Source organism: Taurulus bubalis (genome assembly GCF_910589615.1).
Source record: "Taurulus bubalis genome assembly, chromosome: 9".
In the NCBI taxonomy this organism is placed as follows: domain Eukaryota; kingdom Metazoa; phylum Chordata; class Actinopteri; order Perciformes; family Cottidae; genus Taurulus; species Taurulus bubalis.
This window is the reverse complement of record NC_136597.1, coordinates 24162400-24176756: the sequence shown is the minus strand read 5'-3', so window position 1 is coordinate 24176756 and position 14357 is coordinate 24162400. Positions and strand designations below refer to the sequence as shown.

At 43.6% G+C, this 14357-nt stretch overlaps 1 protein-coding gene across 1 annotated transcript in view; it reads right to left on the bottom strand.

The window, feature by feature from the left end:
* pik3c2a (phosphatidylinositol-4-phosphate 3-kinase, catalytic subunit type 2 alpha) overlaps positions 1-14357 on the bottom strand; it is a gene marked incomplete at its 5' end in the record, with an annotated part of 37570 nt that overhangs the window by 19443 nt on the left and 3770 nt on the right. The window contains 5 exons of the mRNA XM_079223804.1: positions 15-94; positions 289-400; positions 1643-1763; positions 5402-5562; positions 6200-6297. Of these exons, the coding sequence (XP_079079930.1) occupies positions 15-94; positions 289-400; positions 1643-1763; positions 5402-5562; positions 6200-6297 (572 nt within the window). The remainder of the gene's footprint in view (positions 1-14; positions 95-288; positions 401-1642; positions 1764-5401; positions 5563-6199; positions 6298-14357) is intronic.

Here is a 14357-nt window from a genome sequence, read left to right as displayed (position 1 = left end):
GAGGACCCTCATACCTGGTGACATTCTCCTTGAATGGTCTGTCCACTTGGCCCAGGTGCTTCTCTAAATCTACCAGAGAGTTGTCGTCTTCCGCCTGAACAAAAGAAGTCAAGAAAAACAGATATGACGGGTAAGTCTCAGTGATGAATTATCAATAGGTCTCCAAGTGGGACAAACGTTGCAAATGAGTCCAAGTGGCACAACATGAAATGTATGATGTCACAGTTCAGTAAAACCCTTCTTTAAGTTTACAAGAGCTCAGTATGTGAGGTGGATGCAGGGACTTACGCTGCGGGCCAAGTCTCTTCTCATGGTGGAGTGAGAGAGGAGTTGTAACGAGATCTCATTCTCCCACTTCCTGCAGTTCTGGACGTACTCATGGCTGCCCAAGCTGTGTTTACTGTGGCAGAGAAAAACAGAGACGCAAGGTGAAGAAAATCACACAGAACGTCGAGGATAACAATGAGCAATTATTGAATAAAAAGGAAAAACACACACTAATAAACTCCTGCAGTGGAGTGGACTGTGTTACTTTGAGTGGATTCTTCTTCTTATACCATGTAAATGTCCCATAAATTATAATATTTGTTTAGTCTATATTTTGGGGGAACACAACCATTTACATTGTGTCAGTTTTGTTTATTTTTTTGTCACTGAGGTATTAAAGCTACTTGTTAAGAGCATCTTGGCGATATATAATTCACAAATGATACACACACTTTTTAACTTAAACACGTCACTTTAACATACACTTAGATTAACGTTATCCGTTTGTCTGAGCACTTTATCTTATACTTGATTTAATATTATTGCACTGTTGTTGTCGTTGACTGTTGATTGTTGTTTGTCTCGTCTAACGTCTCATGTATGCACCTTCCGCCTAGAAAAATTCCTCGTTTGTATAAACATTCCTGGCAAATAAACGGTTTCTGATTCTGCTGTTTTCTTTATGGTATAATGCAGATATAATACCCATAACAACCAGAGTGTCCTAAATTAGCTTTTGGCCTTACCTCCAAAGAGTCTTCCTGCCAAGAATATCTCTATACAGTCCAAAAAATGTTGGTAATGTCATTCTTTGGATATAATCTTTGGATATAAACAAAGTAAAGCGAGTTCAGATATTTTGTGTCGTTAATCCTGTGCAAAGTTGGTTTTAAATGCAGCCAATAAGAAATAAGTCAAGAAGAAGCTGGCAGACAAAAGCCTGTTAACACAACTTTAATGTTTAACAAGTTACAAACAAATGAGCAACGGAAATCTCTAACTGTCTCTTAGGTTAAAAATGAATCCTGAAATAAATAAGCTAACAATGATTTATGGGTATTCTGCTTCCAGTATATCTTCACTCATCTGTTCAGCAGATTCATTACGTAACTTTGAGCATTTGAGTGTACTGAGCCTTGAAGTCCTGGTATGGGAGTAACGGTTCCCATGTATCCCAATTTAGAGGAAGGAATTTCCATGGTGACGGAGGGCAGCTAAGGGGCAAGATGTAGAAACATCCACCAGTGGAAGCCAAGATAAGAGTGATGGAGTAACAGATAGAGCCGGGGGCTTAACGTAATTCATAACACTGTGTGTAATGGACAAAACTGCCAAGTCAGTCGTGTCAACGCTTCGGGGATGCACGCATACTCACTTCTGCAGCACCTCCTCCTGGCCACAGACTTTGAGCAGGTAGCTGGAGAAGTCCACCTGGTCCAGGTCATCGTGGACCCAGCAGAGAGTCTGACTGATCAACAACTCCACTGGAGAACTCACTGAGGAAGGAGAGGTGGATGGTGGGGGAGGGTGTCAGTGGTATGGTGAGAAGAGAGAGGATGAAGAGATGGAAGGAAAGGGAAGCAAAGAAAAAGAAAGAAGCCGTAATGAGAATGTGGTACAAGGCTTTACACCTCAATTACAGGACACTAAAAACAAGTGGGAGCACAATGCAAGGTGCATCAACAACACGTGGCTTTGTGATGGTTCAAGTAAAAGAACTGAGGAATTTGGAGCATCCCAAACAACATATCCCACACAGGCACACATCTTATTAGAGGGGAACAGAGGTTAAGCGGTTGTTTTACTAGCCTAACTCAACATAGACGGCCCTTTGCTGCTGTGGGAACTGAACTCTAGACCTCACACTCATCAGAATTTTGCTTTAACCGCAAACCTTCCTGCCGTGTTTGGACCGGCTCATGTATCAAACCTGTTCTCGAATCAAAAGGAATTACAGCTGTGTGTTGTGGAAGTGGGTTGGGAGGGGGGGGGCGTGGGGGGGTATTTGGAGTCGGCTCTAGTTGTTTGTGTACGCTCGGATATCTGATGTGTCTGGCAGAAGGAAGACCGGGTGGAGAGCGTAACCTGATACACAGGAGATTATCCTGCCGCTTAGCTACTTGCAAAAGAGGTTTTAGCACATTCTTAACCTTGGCGATACACAAACACGGGCGGACAGATACAGACACTTCACACACACAGACACATCCTAGCTTTGGACCGAGCACACACACACACACACATACACTCAGGTTACTTAACAAACGTTCATATAGACACAGAGGGAGGGAGACCACCCTCCGGCTCAAACAGATCTCCACCCTTTAGAGGAATGGCGCGTCTCTTTTTCTCCGCGTTGACCAGCAGCTTTAGCTTCACGGTGTCGCGGTGGTGCCCGCCGGGGTTACGCATGTGTTGCAGTGGTTTTGAAACAAAGCAATTAAGGCGGGCTACGCCTCATTTTGTGAGCACTCTGAGGTGGTGAGGGGATTCCCAGCAGGGCTTCTTTTTTTTTTTTTTTTTTAACGGCACCACTTATAAAAAGAGGAGAGAATGCATCCTTTGCACGCTGCTGGACCATTTCACACATGGTTGGGGAATTGTGTTGGGCGGGGGTCACATGTGGGCACACCCAAGAATAACTGTTCGATAACTAGCATAAGTAACCTATGGAGCAGCTTTCAGGCCCAATCGGTGTTGTGTAGGTCGGATCCACGATGGGAGAAGCCGGCGAGACGACAGCATACCTCAGCACATGTTAAATCCACAATACCAATATGTTGTAGATGCAAAAGAGTAATGATTTATGTCCTACACGACAAAGAACAAACAAAGCTCTGAAAACTATCATTCAAACTGACATGCATGCAAATGCATGATTAAGGCGTACCGGTATAGCTTCAGGGACTCTCAGAGCTTATCTCATGTTCTGAACACAAACGTATCAGCATGTCGTCCTTCACAAATAACACGGGAACATCTTGAGACAAGCTGTAACGGAGGTTTTATCTGGGTAGATTGGCTGTTGGAAATCAGACTTTCATTTACACCCAGTTGCCAGTTTGTTAGGCACACCAAGCTAAAACCAAAGCGGTCTTCTACGCCCTCTAAGCCGCAGACAGTAACTGGAGACAAACTCCCAGCACTTCTTTCCTCACATCACATTTTCTTGACCGTCTCATTAGAATTTTTTGCTGCATCTTTACATCATTCACTTTCCCCTGACACCCTCCCTCAGTATTTCCCTCAGCGTTTTTTCTCTCTTTTGTATTTTTTCTGCATTTCTATCTTTTTCTCTCCTTCCATCTCCCCTCTTAAGCCACAGTATGTCAGGAATCCCCAGAATCCAAGCAGTTCACGGCCAAATCCTGGAAGAATCGATCGTCTTTCCTTCTGCCTGCTCTCTAGAAAAAGGGTAAAAGCGAAGATGCAACGCCAGAATGACACTAGACGGCATCTACCAGTCACTCTACGCTGCCATACCTTAATTATGTATAACTTAAAGTCTCAATATAATTCAAACAGGTGAGTTGTCATGAATCAGAGAGATCAAAACATGTTTATTTTTGCTTTAAAGATGGGCATCATAACATGAAGGTCTATGGGGATTGACTCAAATGGCCAATTTAAGTTTTCTGTGTGCTGAGTTAGGAAGGATGAAATAATTGAAGATGGCGGGAGAATAGAAAGTGTGAGGGAGGAAATGCAAGAAAGAAAAGACAGAGAGGGGAGTGACAAATGTGTTTAGTCTCTGAGGTGATGACAGGTTGAAGAGACTTCAGGAGATGCTGCTTGGAAACAAGGGTGGAGGAGAATATTGTAATGCGAGGGAAGGGACGAGCGGTATTTTGAGAAAAAAAGAGAAACAGGAGATAGGAAGTGTAGAACAGCAAAAGTGAAATGGAGAGATGTAACAGAAAGAGGGAAGGAGAACAGCGAGACAACAAAAACAAAAAACAAAACAAAGCATCCTAAAGTACCCTATTCCTGTCCTCTCTCTCTCCCTGTCTTTCTAACCAAGCTTTGAGTAGAACTGAGGCCTTTTGTTCCGGAGAGCAAATTCCAGCAATGTCCAACTGGAGGAATCCAAACACCAACAATGTGGGTCAACACGCTGCTGACAACATTGGAAGTCAACCAGGAAACAACGAATGAGACATCATACTAGGAAAGAAGGAAACACATCTGGGAAGTGGCTTACAGGAGGAGATCTGAGCAGAAGCAGGAAGGAGAGGTAAACCAGGAAGCGAGGAAAGTACATTTAGGACGAGGAAAGTAGTAAATGTACTTCCTATAGGTCGCTGCTGTTGAACGGGCTATGCAGAGTGATGAATGGGTCAGTTTGTTAGAGCGCTTAGGGCTTGTCTATGCTTTAATATGTAGGTTATATATAGGTTCACACACACACACAAGCAATAACACACAGACACACTTAGTGGCCTAATGCTGGTCCTCAGGGAGCCACCAGTGAACTTGGTCACACAGTTGGGATAATATGCCGAACAAAAAAGCCCAGTGGACTGGCCGACAGCCTCCAGTGTGCTTGGTTTCGGACCCCAAAAGACATGTCAATCACAGCGGTTGTAGTTTTGTGCGAGCATGACGAGGGGTTAGCCAATAACGGCTCCCCAAATACCCGTGGAAGGAAACCAAAAGATCTTAGTGGGCGCTTGAAAAAAAAGAGGCCGCCATGCCCAACATGGTTACTTCATGGTGAGGGGACAGACCTTTATTTGTGTGGAAAAGGAACGTGGTGTACTTCCCACGACCGGAAAAAAAAAGAAAAGAAAAAGCGAGGTGGGGTGGGGGAGAGAGTTTGGCAGCTGTGAACGTCGTTTCCTCCTTCAGAGCTCTCATATCTGCAATCTGAGCTACTCCCACTTAAAGAGGCAAAGTGGGCACAAGCTTTTCCTTTCTGTCTGACTTCAATGTGATGGAGTATCGTCTGTATATTGATACTGTACATTTCCTAACACCGGGCCCTTCTGGCCATTAACTGTATGTTTATTCTAGAAAGAAAGATGAAGGCAGTGTGAGATGAGGTGTCAAATCTGCCAAATGCTCTTCTTCTACTCTGTTAAACTGGTTTAAAGACGGTTCATATATGAGAGTAATTGTGTCGCTGGATGCTTACCGTCACAGGTGAAGGTTACCGGCTGCTGAGATTCTGAGATTTCAATAGAAACCTTGACAGAGCAGCTATTGTCACCGCCGCTGTCTCTCTGGGAAATGACGGGGCTCAGGACGAAGCCGGGGTTGGTGAAAATGTCCCCATGAGGGAATTTGCATCGCAGGCTAGCAGAGGGGAAGAAAAACAAAAACAGAATAAAAATGGCTTTTACATGTAAAATCAACTGAAATGTAACATTTTTAGTCGAAACAGCTGCCTGCACAATGAGTCAACGCTCTGCCTCGAACGTCGTCTCTGTGATACCGTTGGCTTGGAAAGTTATAATTATTTTTTCCATTTTTATTCATCTACGCTCTCCATGACAGGTTAAGTTACTGGTCATCGACTATGCGGAGCAACCAACAAGCGGGCGTTATCGCAGTGTACAAGTGGATTTCCCCCGAGCGAAGCTTCATCATCACTCCACCCAAAACTAAGAGAAAGAGCGACTGTGTGCAGGAAACGAACAGAGCTGGAAAACATGCAATTATGTGTATGTGTGCAGGAATATGTATCAGCATGCATTTAGACTTGCAAACAAGAAAAAAATAAAAAAGAAGCCATTTTTAGCCACGCTAGCGTCATGGTCGGTGCACCACAAAAACTACTCGGTGGATTGGCTATGATACTTTGGACAGACATTCTGGTGTAGAACTGCTGCATGTGAGTTTGTGAGTCTACAAAATGTCATTATTAAGGTTCAAAAGTGTCACAAAGCACTCAAACAAGAAAAGACGGTCGAGAAGGACGTCATCATCTTACGTTGCTACGTCTTCACAGAAGGCGACAACCTCCAGGCTTTGAGCGTCATGCTCTTCCAGGGCGGCATTCTTCACCAAACCTTTTCCTTTTCCCTTGTCCTAAAGGAGACAGAGACACACACACACACACACACACACACAAAGCGTCAGGGAGCCAGAAGAACACATGTGAGTAACACGCTCCGCTCGCATACGTCAAACAAAAGCAGGCCAGATGGAGACAGGGAGGACACAATGAGTGATCGTGTGTGCCATTTATATTGTGTCCAACACATATGAACTCTTTACATCAGTTTAACAGGACTGGCTGGACAACAAGGGGGAGTTTTTATTAAAAACACCTCAGAGCTAGGAAACCTACAGAGCGCATAAACATGTCAGTAAAGGCAGCGGCTGGACACAAAGAAACACACAAAGGTCTCCAGGCCTTTTATGCCTTCATCTCTTAAACTGTGAAAAGGCGATCGTTTCACATTTAATCAAGCTTTAGTTTTCAGTCTCTCTGGCACAAACAATTATACACTGCAGAAGAAGTATTGGAATACATTGAGGAAACTTTTTTGATCAAATACATTCTTTATCTCATACATTTTTTAAGAATTGAGCTACAGCTCACTTATGAATTACTCAGAGGTTTCTGGAGTCTGGTCTGTTGCCGGGAACTCGCACTTACACTGTCTTTTTTTTAAACTGCTATCTTACTGTCAGCGGCTGAGGAATGCGCTTCCTGTGGCACAGGAAATGAGAAGTGAAAGGGCCCCGCCCCTTCCTGCACCGGGCTGTCTGCAAAAGTGCTCTGTCACGGCTTGGAAATCTGTGCCTCTGACATCACTCGGGGAAGAAGAGAGGGAGAGGAAATGTTTGGAATGTCATAATAATAGTTTATTCCTCCTTTTAAAAGTCCTCTGGGAGATTTTGAACCGAGAGTTTTTTTTTTTTTTATGAGCTCATTATACTTTATTTTTCATGTGCAGTGACAATGAAATGGGAAACCAGGCACATCGCTTCAGACGATACATTTCTCTTGCAAAACATTTTTTAACTTTCTCACTGGTGATCATCAGATGCATAAAGGAACCAGGACAATTTGTTAATCTGTTTTGGAATCACACCTTAAGACATGCTTGAAACTACCAAGCTCTTTCCTGAAAAGAGAAGCATTTCACTGAGAAACTAGCTTTAAAAACAGTGATAAAGATCATATGGATTTATGTTAGAGCCACAAAATTAGGGCTGCAGGTCAAACAATAGTATTCAGGCTCACCCCAGAGCCAAGGTGACTTTTAATTTGTCTGACCAACAATCCAAAACTTAAAAATATTCAATCGACAAACATAAAAAGAAGGAAGCGCAGCAACTCCTCACAGATAGACGTCTGACATCACCGCCATACTCAGATCTCTTCAATGGCTCGCTGTGGAGTAGAGGATTCACTTTAAGTACCTTGAGTACCTTTTAAAGCGCTATACAAATGAAATGTATTATTAAAATCCTCACTCTTACTTACAGAGCACTCTTCGGCCAGACTCCTGCATACAGTACGTGGCTGAACTGCTTCGCCCTTATTTACCATCCGGCAATCTCAGGTCAAACCTGTTAAACTTACTGTACGTCCCACACACACACACACACACTCGCCTTAAGTAAGAAAGTAACTAAGTCAAGTTTATTTATATCGCACTTGTCACAGGCAAAGGTCACAAAGTGCTTGAATGAACAAAAATGAACACAAAGTGACCATACAAGGGGCCAAAACACTACAAGAGGTAAGAAAGCACGCGCTCTTGTAATGTTTTGGCCTCTTGTTTAGTCACTTTGTGTTCATTTTTGTTCGTTCTTCTTCTGTACAGCACTTTGCGATCTTTGCCTGTGCGATATAAATAAACTGTACTTTCCTCATGAGAAACTAGAGAACCAAAGAATATTTGACATTTCTAAAGAACAATTTCAACAATTCATTTCTTCCTAAAATAGTTGGCAGTTATTTTTTGCCGATTGATTGAATAATCGTTTCAGCTCGACACAAAATACAGTCAAATAAACATACTCCTCACCAAATAATCAACCGAGTTGAGCTGTTGGCCAAGTGGTTAAGATTCATACCACATGACTACTATGAATCCTTTTCTCTCGCCAATGTTTCCGGTCAACTAAAAAGGCAAAATGCCCCCCTGAAATATATCTTAGAATGAAAATAAAAAGAGCGCCAACACAAATGACCAAAATCACAACATCCAGCAGATTAATCCGATATATCATTTAGACCATAACTGTGCAAGCCCAAGAGCTTTGTTCAAAGTGCTGACCTGACATAACTCCAGGAGATAGAAATCTCAAAGCCAGCATGTGGAGCTTGGAAAGAAGGCCATGCCTGAAACCACCGAACCACCTGCGTCTCCCAGCGGGGGAGAGAGGAGACTGGGATCTCAAACCGTCGATATTTTTGCAGACGACGCCGTTAGTGGTTCAATATGCCTATTTGGGCACATCGCTCTATATGTGATGACCAACGAAAACAAAACGGGGAAATCAATAAACAGAGAGAGGCGACAGAGACGGGGAAAGACAGCAAACAACACAGAGGGTGAGAGATTCAAAAACAGAGGGTCAAAGGGTAGGGGAGAGAGAGTGAGGATGATAGAGAGACTGAGGGAAAACATTAGAGAGACGCAGAGAAAAGAGACGTCCGAAGTGTTTAAGTTTGGAGCGAGGATCGCTTCAGCAAAAACAAACACGGGCAGATAATCCAACGATGGTCACACTACAATGCGCACACACACACACACACACGCACACACACACACAGCAGGGCTTTTCGCTCTATCGATTATTATTTTTGACAGTGAACGGAGAGCTCCTGGAGTCTGTCGTCGTGGGAACGGCTGCAAACGATTCGCGCGACACGTCGACTAATCCCTTCAGACTTTAATGCCCGAGAACTCGGCGTGCGACATAAAAGGAAGATCGTGACCCCCCCCCCCCCCCTTCCCCCCGATGGCGGCCGGTCATGCAGAGTGAACGGTGGAATGTGACCAGTAGTTTGAGCTGGTTTTTGCAGTCTTCCAACGTTATCATGATGGATTAATTCCACTGGTGGATTTTTGCGAGACATTGGAACATTCAAAGCCAGCGGATAGCTCCGGATGAGAGGTGTTTTTGTCCCACATCACTTAATTGGACACCTTCTGCTCCTGAGGGAGACGTAATCAATTATGAAACATGGGACTCCTGCTCCTACGAAATGTCCACGGCGTAATGTTATTCATGCTGTTTTTCTTGGGTAACTTAACCTCATGGTTGACTGAGGAGAAGCGTTGCACAACGTTTTAGACACATTTAATGATGATGTTTTCATGATTTGTTTTTTCATAGAAATGGATATTTAAATTTCACAAATCTGCTCTTCAGCTCTAGCTTGTGTTGGAGACATGGATTTGAGGTGTTTGTATGCTCCAGTGCTTGCCAGAGAAGCAGGACAAAGGTATAAACGCTTTTCTGTTTGGGTTAAACTACTAGTAGCACTGTGGCGCAATGTCATTTGTGGGTTCCTGTTTTGCTTGTTCTGGTGCATGCAAACAAGGATGCACATGCGTGCTCACAAAATCATCATCACAACCCCAGTGGAGAAGGACTTTACTCGAGAATGCAAAGCCACGAGGAAGCCTGCAGAGCGTTTTCAAAAGGAACGAATCTTTGAATATTAAAGATCCCCTTAACTCAACCACCATGTACACAATAGTGTTTTATGTGGAAGGAAATGTATTCAACACTTTTGTTAGACCTCAAGGATGTTGTGCAGAACATTTTGTGTCCATTGCCTTCCTCAAAAGTTGCAAAATTGCTCCAATAGCAGCTGCTTCCTTCGCACGTCAGCAGCAGTAGAATTACAAAATGCAGAATTTAACTGCACAACAGCTGCTGGTAAAGACAACAAGGTCAGCAACGCCTGTGATCAGCCATCCATGTTAAATTAACCACTGGTAGTCGATCGATAATCAAGGCTGTTGTTGTTGTTGTTTTTTCTCCTGGAAACGGGTCACGTGATAGGGGTGTGACGAATCAGAGAAGGACACACTGTGACTGAAGACCCACCTGTCCGCACTAAGAGGTAATCCCAGAAACTCAAGGTACTCTAAAGCTCTGGAGCAGTGTGGACGCTCAGTGTAAACGTAGCAATAGATACTCGTTTTAAAATGGAAACGTGGTAGTGTGGGTGTAGCCTTACTGTTTTGCAGCTTTCGGCCTCTGTTGACTTTCAGATTATATTTCAAGAGTTGATTTAGCACTTAACTATGTACATTTGCCTTGTACCCAGTACGGTTATACGTTTTATTACGAAGCAAACAATCTAAACCAGGATAGTGCTCCCATACTTTATAGAGGATAATGATTTATTAATCTTCACATAAAACTGGCTTGGACTCTGCAAACAGTTGTGCCGTGAAGTTTAACAGACACGAGTTAGAACGTGGTCGGCTTGAGGAACTTTGTGGTGCGACCCGTGAGACACAGACATGCAGATGCCTGACTACAGTAGCAGAACTGAAAGACTGAGACAACCGCAGCCGCGACTGATGGATGGCGGTAATTCCAAGCCCAACATCAGTATCGAGTTACACTACACATCCAGACATTAGATACCTGCTCTCCTTTCTGTGCCAGCCTAATGGAAATTACCCCCAGACTGTCCAGAGGAAACCTGCACTTGAGTGTTCACGAGCCATCGTGAATATCAGACCAGCTTACGGGTTTTTTTTTTTTTTAAATCGTGAAGCAACATAAATGAGAAGTTAACTGTGAAACATTTTAGTTCGACGGTGCTCAAACTTCCATTTTCTGACGTAAATGTTTTAACCGTAACTTAAATCAGTAGTTTATATAATTTATTTCATATGAATTCAGGCATTTATCTGTAAAAATGTACTGCAGCCGCCTCCGGCTTCATTTTACGACATAAATGCTGAGTGATGCCGTTGTGCTGATCCAGCACGTACTGAAGAGATGGAGATTGATTTGAATGGGTTGTGAATACTCAGCAACCCATAACTTTCAGGGTTTTTTGGCACTTGTGCTGAAATGCAGCTTCATCCATCGATTGGTGCCTGTGAGAACCTGCAGGGTTTACATCAGAGGAACCAGCTGCTCAGAAAACACGACTTCTTCTTTCGATCCGGAAATGACACTTCCTGTGATAGACTGAAATCACAGGCTGACTATTTTGTGATTTGAGGAAATTTCCCCAAATCTCTGGAGAATTGGACTTATGTGCATTAGTATCTGGTGTCTACCTGCTTCCTCAATCCATCTTCCACAACGCGTCTCCTGCTTTTTTTCCAGTAATCAAGAGCAAAGGTTAGGAGACATGGAGCCGTTGTCCCAGTGAGTCACAATTAACTGGGATCCATGCCACGACCAGGAACTACAGCATCTTCTAAACATGCAATCTGACGGGTGGAACTCGTGCTTAAGCTGTAATTAGATGATAATAAAAAGAAAATGGGCCAACGTCCGGAGTGGGATGGTATGGAGGTGCGAGAGATGCATGAGCTTCTGGTGCTCTTTAAATCTGCAGGGGGGGAAAAAAAATGTACAGCGCATGCTGGCGTACTGTATGGTTCAGTTTCACACATGCACATCCTGAACAGCAGCTTATGTTCAGATAAAAATGTGCCAGTTCAGACAAAAATCCGCCCGCGGGGTCATTTGGAAGGAACAGTGCGAGGACAAACAGGCAGAGACACGCTCACTCTGTCTGCAATGAAAGTGCAAGCGAAATACTTCAGGGTGTGTTCCAAACAGTGCTACTCGAAAATGAATCTAGCTGTCGGTTTTATCTGGCTCGTTACATATTCATTATCGACATTAAGCACAGTCATCGGTCCGCCGAACAACAACGTTTGCATTCTCCTACACCTCCAATCTCTTTGCATCTCATTTAAATTCCTTACCATTTCTTCTCTGGATTTGAAGACCGACCGCACGAACCCCCCCCAAAAAACCCAACTGAATCAAGTGGAACGACACTTCTTGAAACAATCGTGAAGATAAGCATTATGAACCCAGACATGGCAACATGGGGTAAATGACGCATTAATTTCCAGTACTGCTTGGTGCTGTGAGGCGTGACTGCAGATAGAGCTATTTGCTTGACTGCTGATTATCACAAACCTACAGCTTCAAAACCAAACGGTTAAAGCAAGGGATTAGTGGCCAGGCACCCTGGTGAATGGCAGGAGGGAGACATGGAGGGGAGGAGGATAGAGGACAGACACCATTAACGGGATAGAGGTGAAGAAACTAATAGGGAGACGAAGGAAGATATGGGAAATACAGAAAGAGGATGCAAGGTGTGAAACTGAGAGACGGGGCGAATGAGAGACAAATGGACATTAAAGAATAAAAGAGGAGAATGAGACATACAGTGGAGTCGGTGTGAGGACTTAGTCTCCAAGTTCAACCTCATTTGTTCCATTTTGCACCTCTCTGCCCACACTACCACATCTTACGCGACAGACTTGCCAACTGAAACAAGACTTGGCAACTTCAGGGCGACTGACTGCCATCTGAACACACATCTTGGAAATAATGCTATTTTGTGGGTGAAAAAACAAAAACATCTTTGGACACATAATTGTTAGTGACACAAAGAAATAATCGTTCCTTGGACTACGCAAGGTGAATTAGAATTTTCTTTTTTATAGAACTCGATTCTTCATCGGCTTCTGTTGGGCCACATGCTAAGCCAAGCTTGGCTGTGGATGAAGGGTCTGACCCCATTAACGTGTGGAGAAATTGATTCTGCTGACTCCGATTCAGAGTTGCATAATGTCACATTTGTCAAGGGTACGGCCAGCAACCAAGCAGGGTTTGTTTTCCCAACTGGAAAAACTGTTTTGGTTTCCTTTCCAGCTATGCTGTTGGAGATGTAGTAAAGTATAAAGTTTAGAAATTTAAATAAACATATCAGTTTACACTTGCAAACCCCTAATATTATGACTCAAACAAGTATGTGCGGAGAGGCCGTGGAGAATTTAATTAGGCTTTTAGAGGGTTATGGGATCGGTTCTGTAAAGCAACACAAGTAAACCCACGTTCACGCCACACTACTTTTCAACGTCGTCGGATCGCTGCAGCGCTCACACTACTCACACTACTCACACTACTCGACCTGCGGTCTTGTAAACGAGCTTCTGGAAGTCCTTGTGGTTTTCACACTACGTGACTGACCTGTGACAGGCGGGTCACACGCCACATCCCCGATGAGAACGTCTGGTTCTCAAACTAGATTGTGTCACGAAAACACACTCAAGAAGTGACACAGGAAATGATGTCATGCCATGGAATGGACAGGATGTTTTTTTTTTTGTTCGAGCAAGCCATGGAACATAATATACTTTAATAGCCCGTTTCCACACATCTTTGCTATTTATAGCCCGTTTCCCAGAACTTTGGTCCATGTTGCACATGCGACACATACGGTAAAAGTTCCTATTGTTACAGGTGACCCCTACCACCGGATTGGCGTTAGCTCAGCCAATGAGAGCTCAGACTCCTCAACAGGTTCAGATATTTAGCCTGCTAGATATCTGGGCTGTGCCTTCTGCTTGCATCTTTCAACGTCGAGTCAACGCCGATTTACCTCTTGATATGGGGCTTTTGTCAGGGAGCTCCAAAAACTGTCGGTGGGTGGAATATGAGTCGTGTAGTGTGTGAACTAGGCATCACCGATTTGCTTACGGTGACGCCGTATTTCATGAAAACAGTCGAGTCATTTGTATCCGTTGTAAAAACATAAGTGGGTGTTTACGGGGCATCACTGACACTAACTGATGGGAAGTTCAATAAAAATAGTGCAATAAAGCAATTGCTCTCCAATAAGCAATTATAATAATCAGGTATAATAGCAGTACAACAACACTTGGCTTCTCAACTGCACCGTTTTTTTAATTCCTGTCAACCGGTCAGCTTTATTATTCTGAGATCCGTGACTGCTTTTTGTTTGTCCTCATGAACCCAGTAACTCACCGTCTTAATGGATCTTATATTTCTGGAGTCTAACAGGATTGTGTATTAATTAACAAGGGTCTCACACACACACACACACACACACACACACACACACAATATACAAGCTAAAGCAAGTTTCTCTTTCACACATC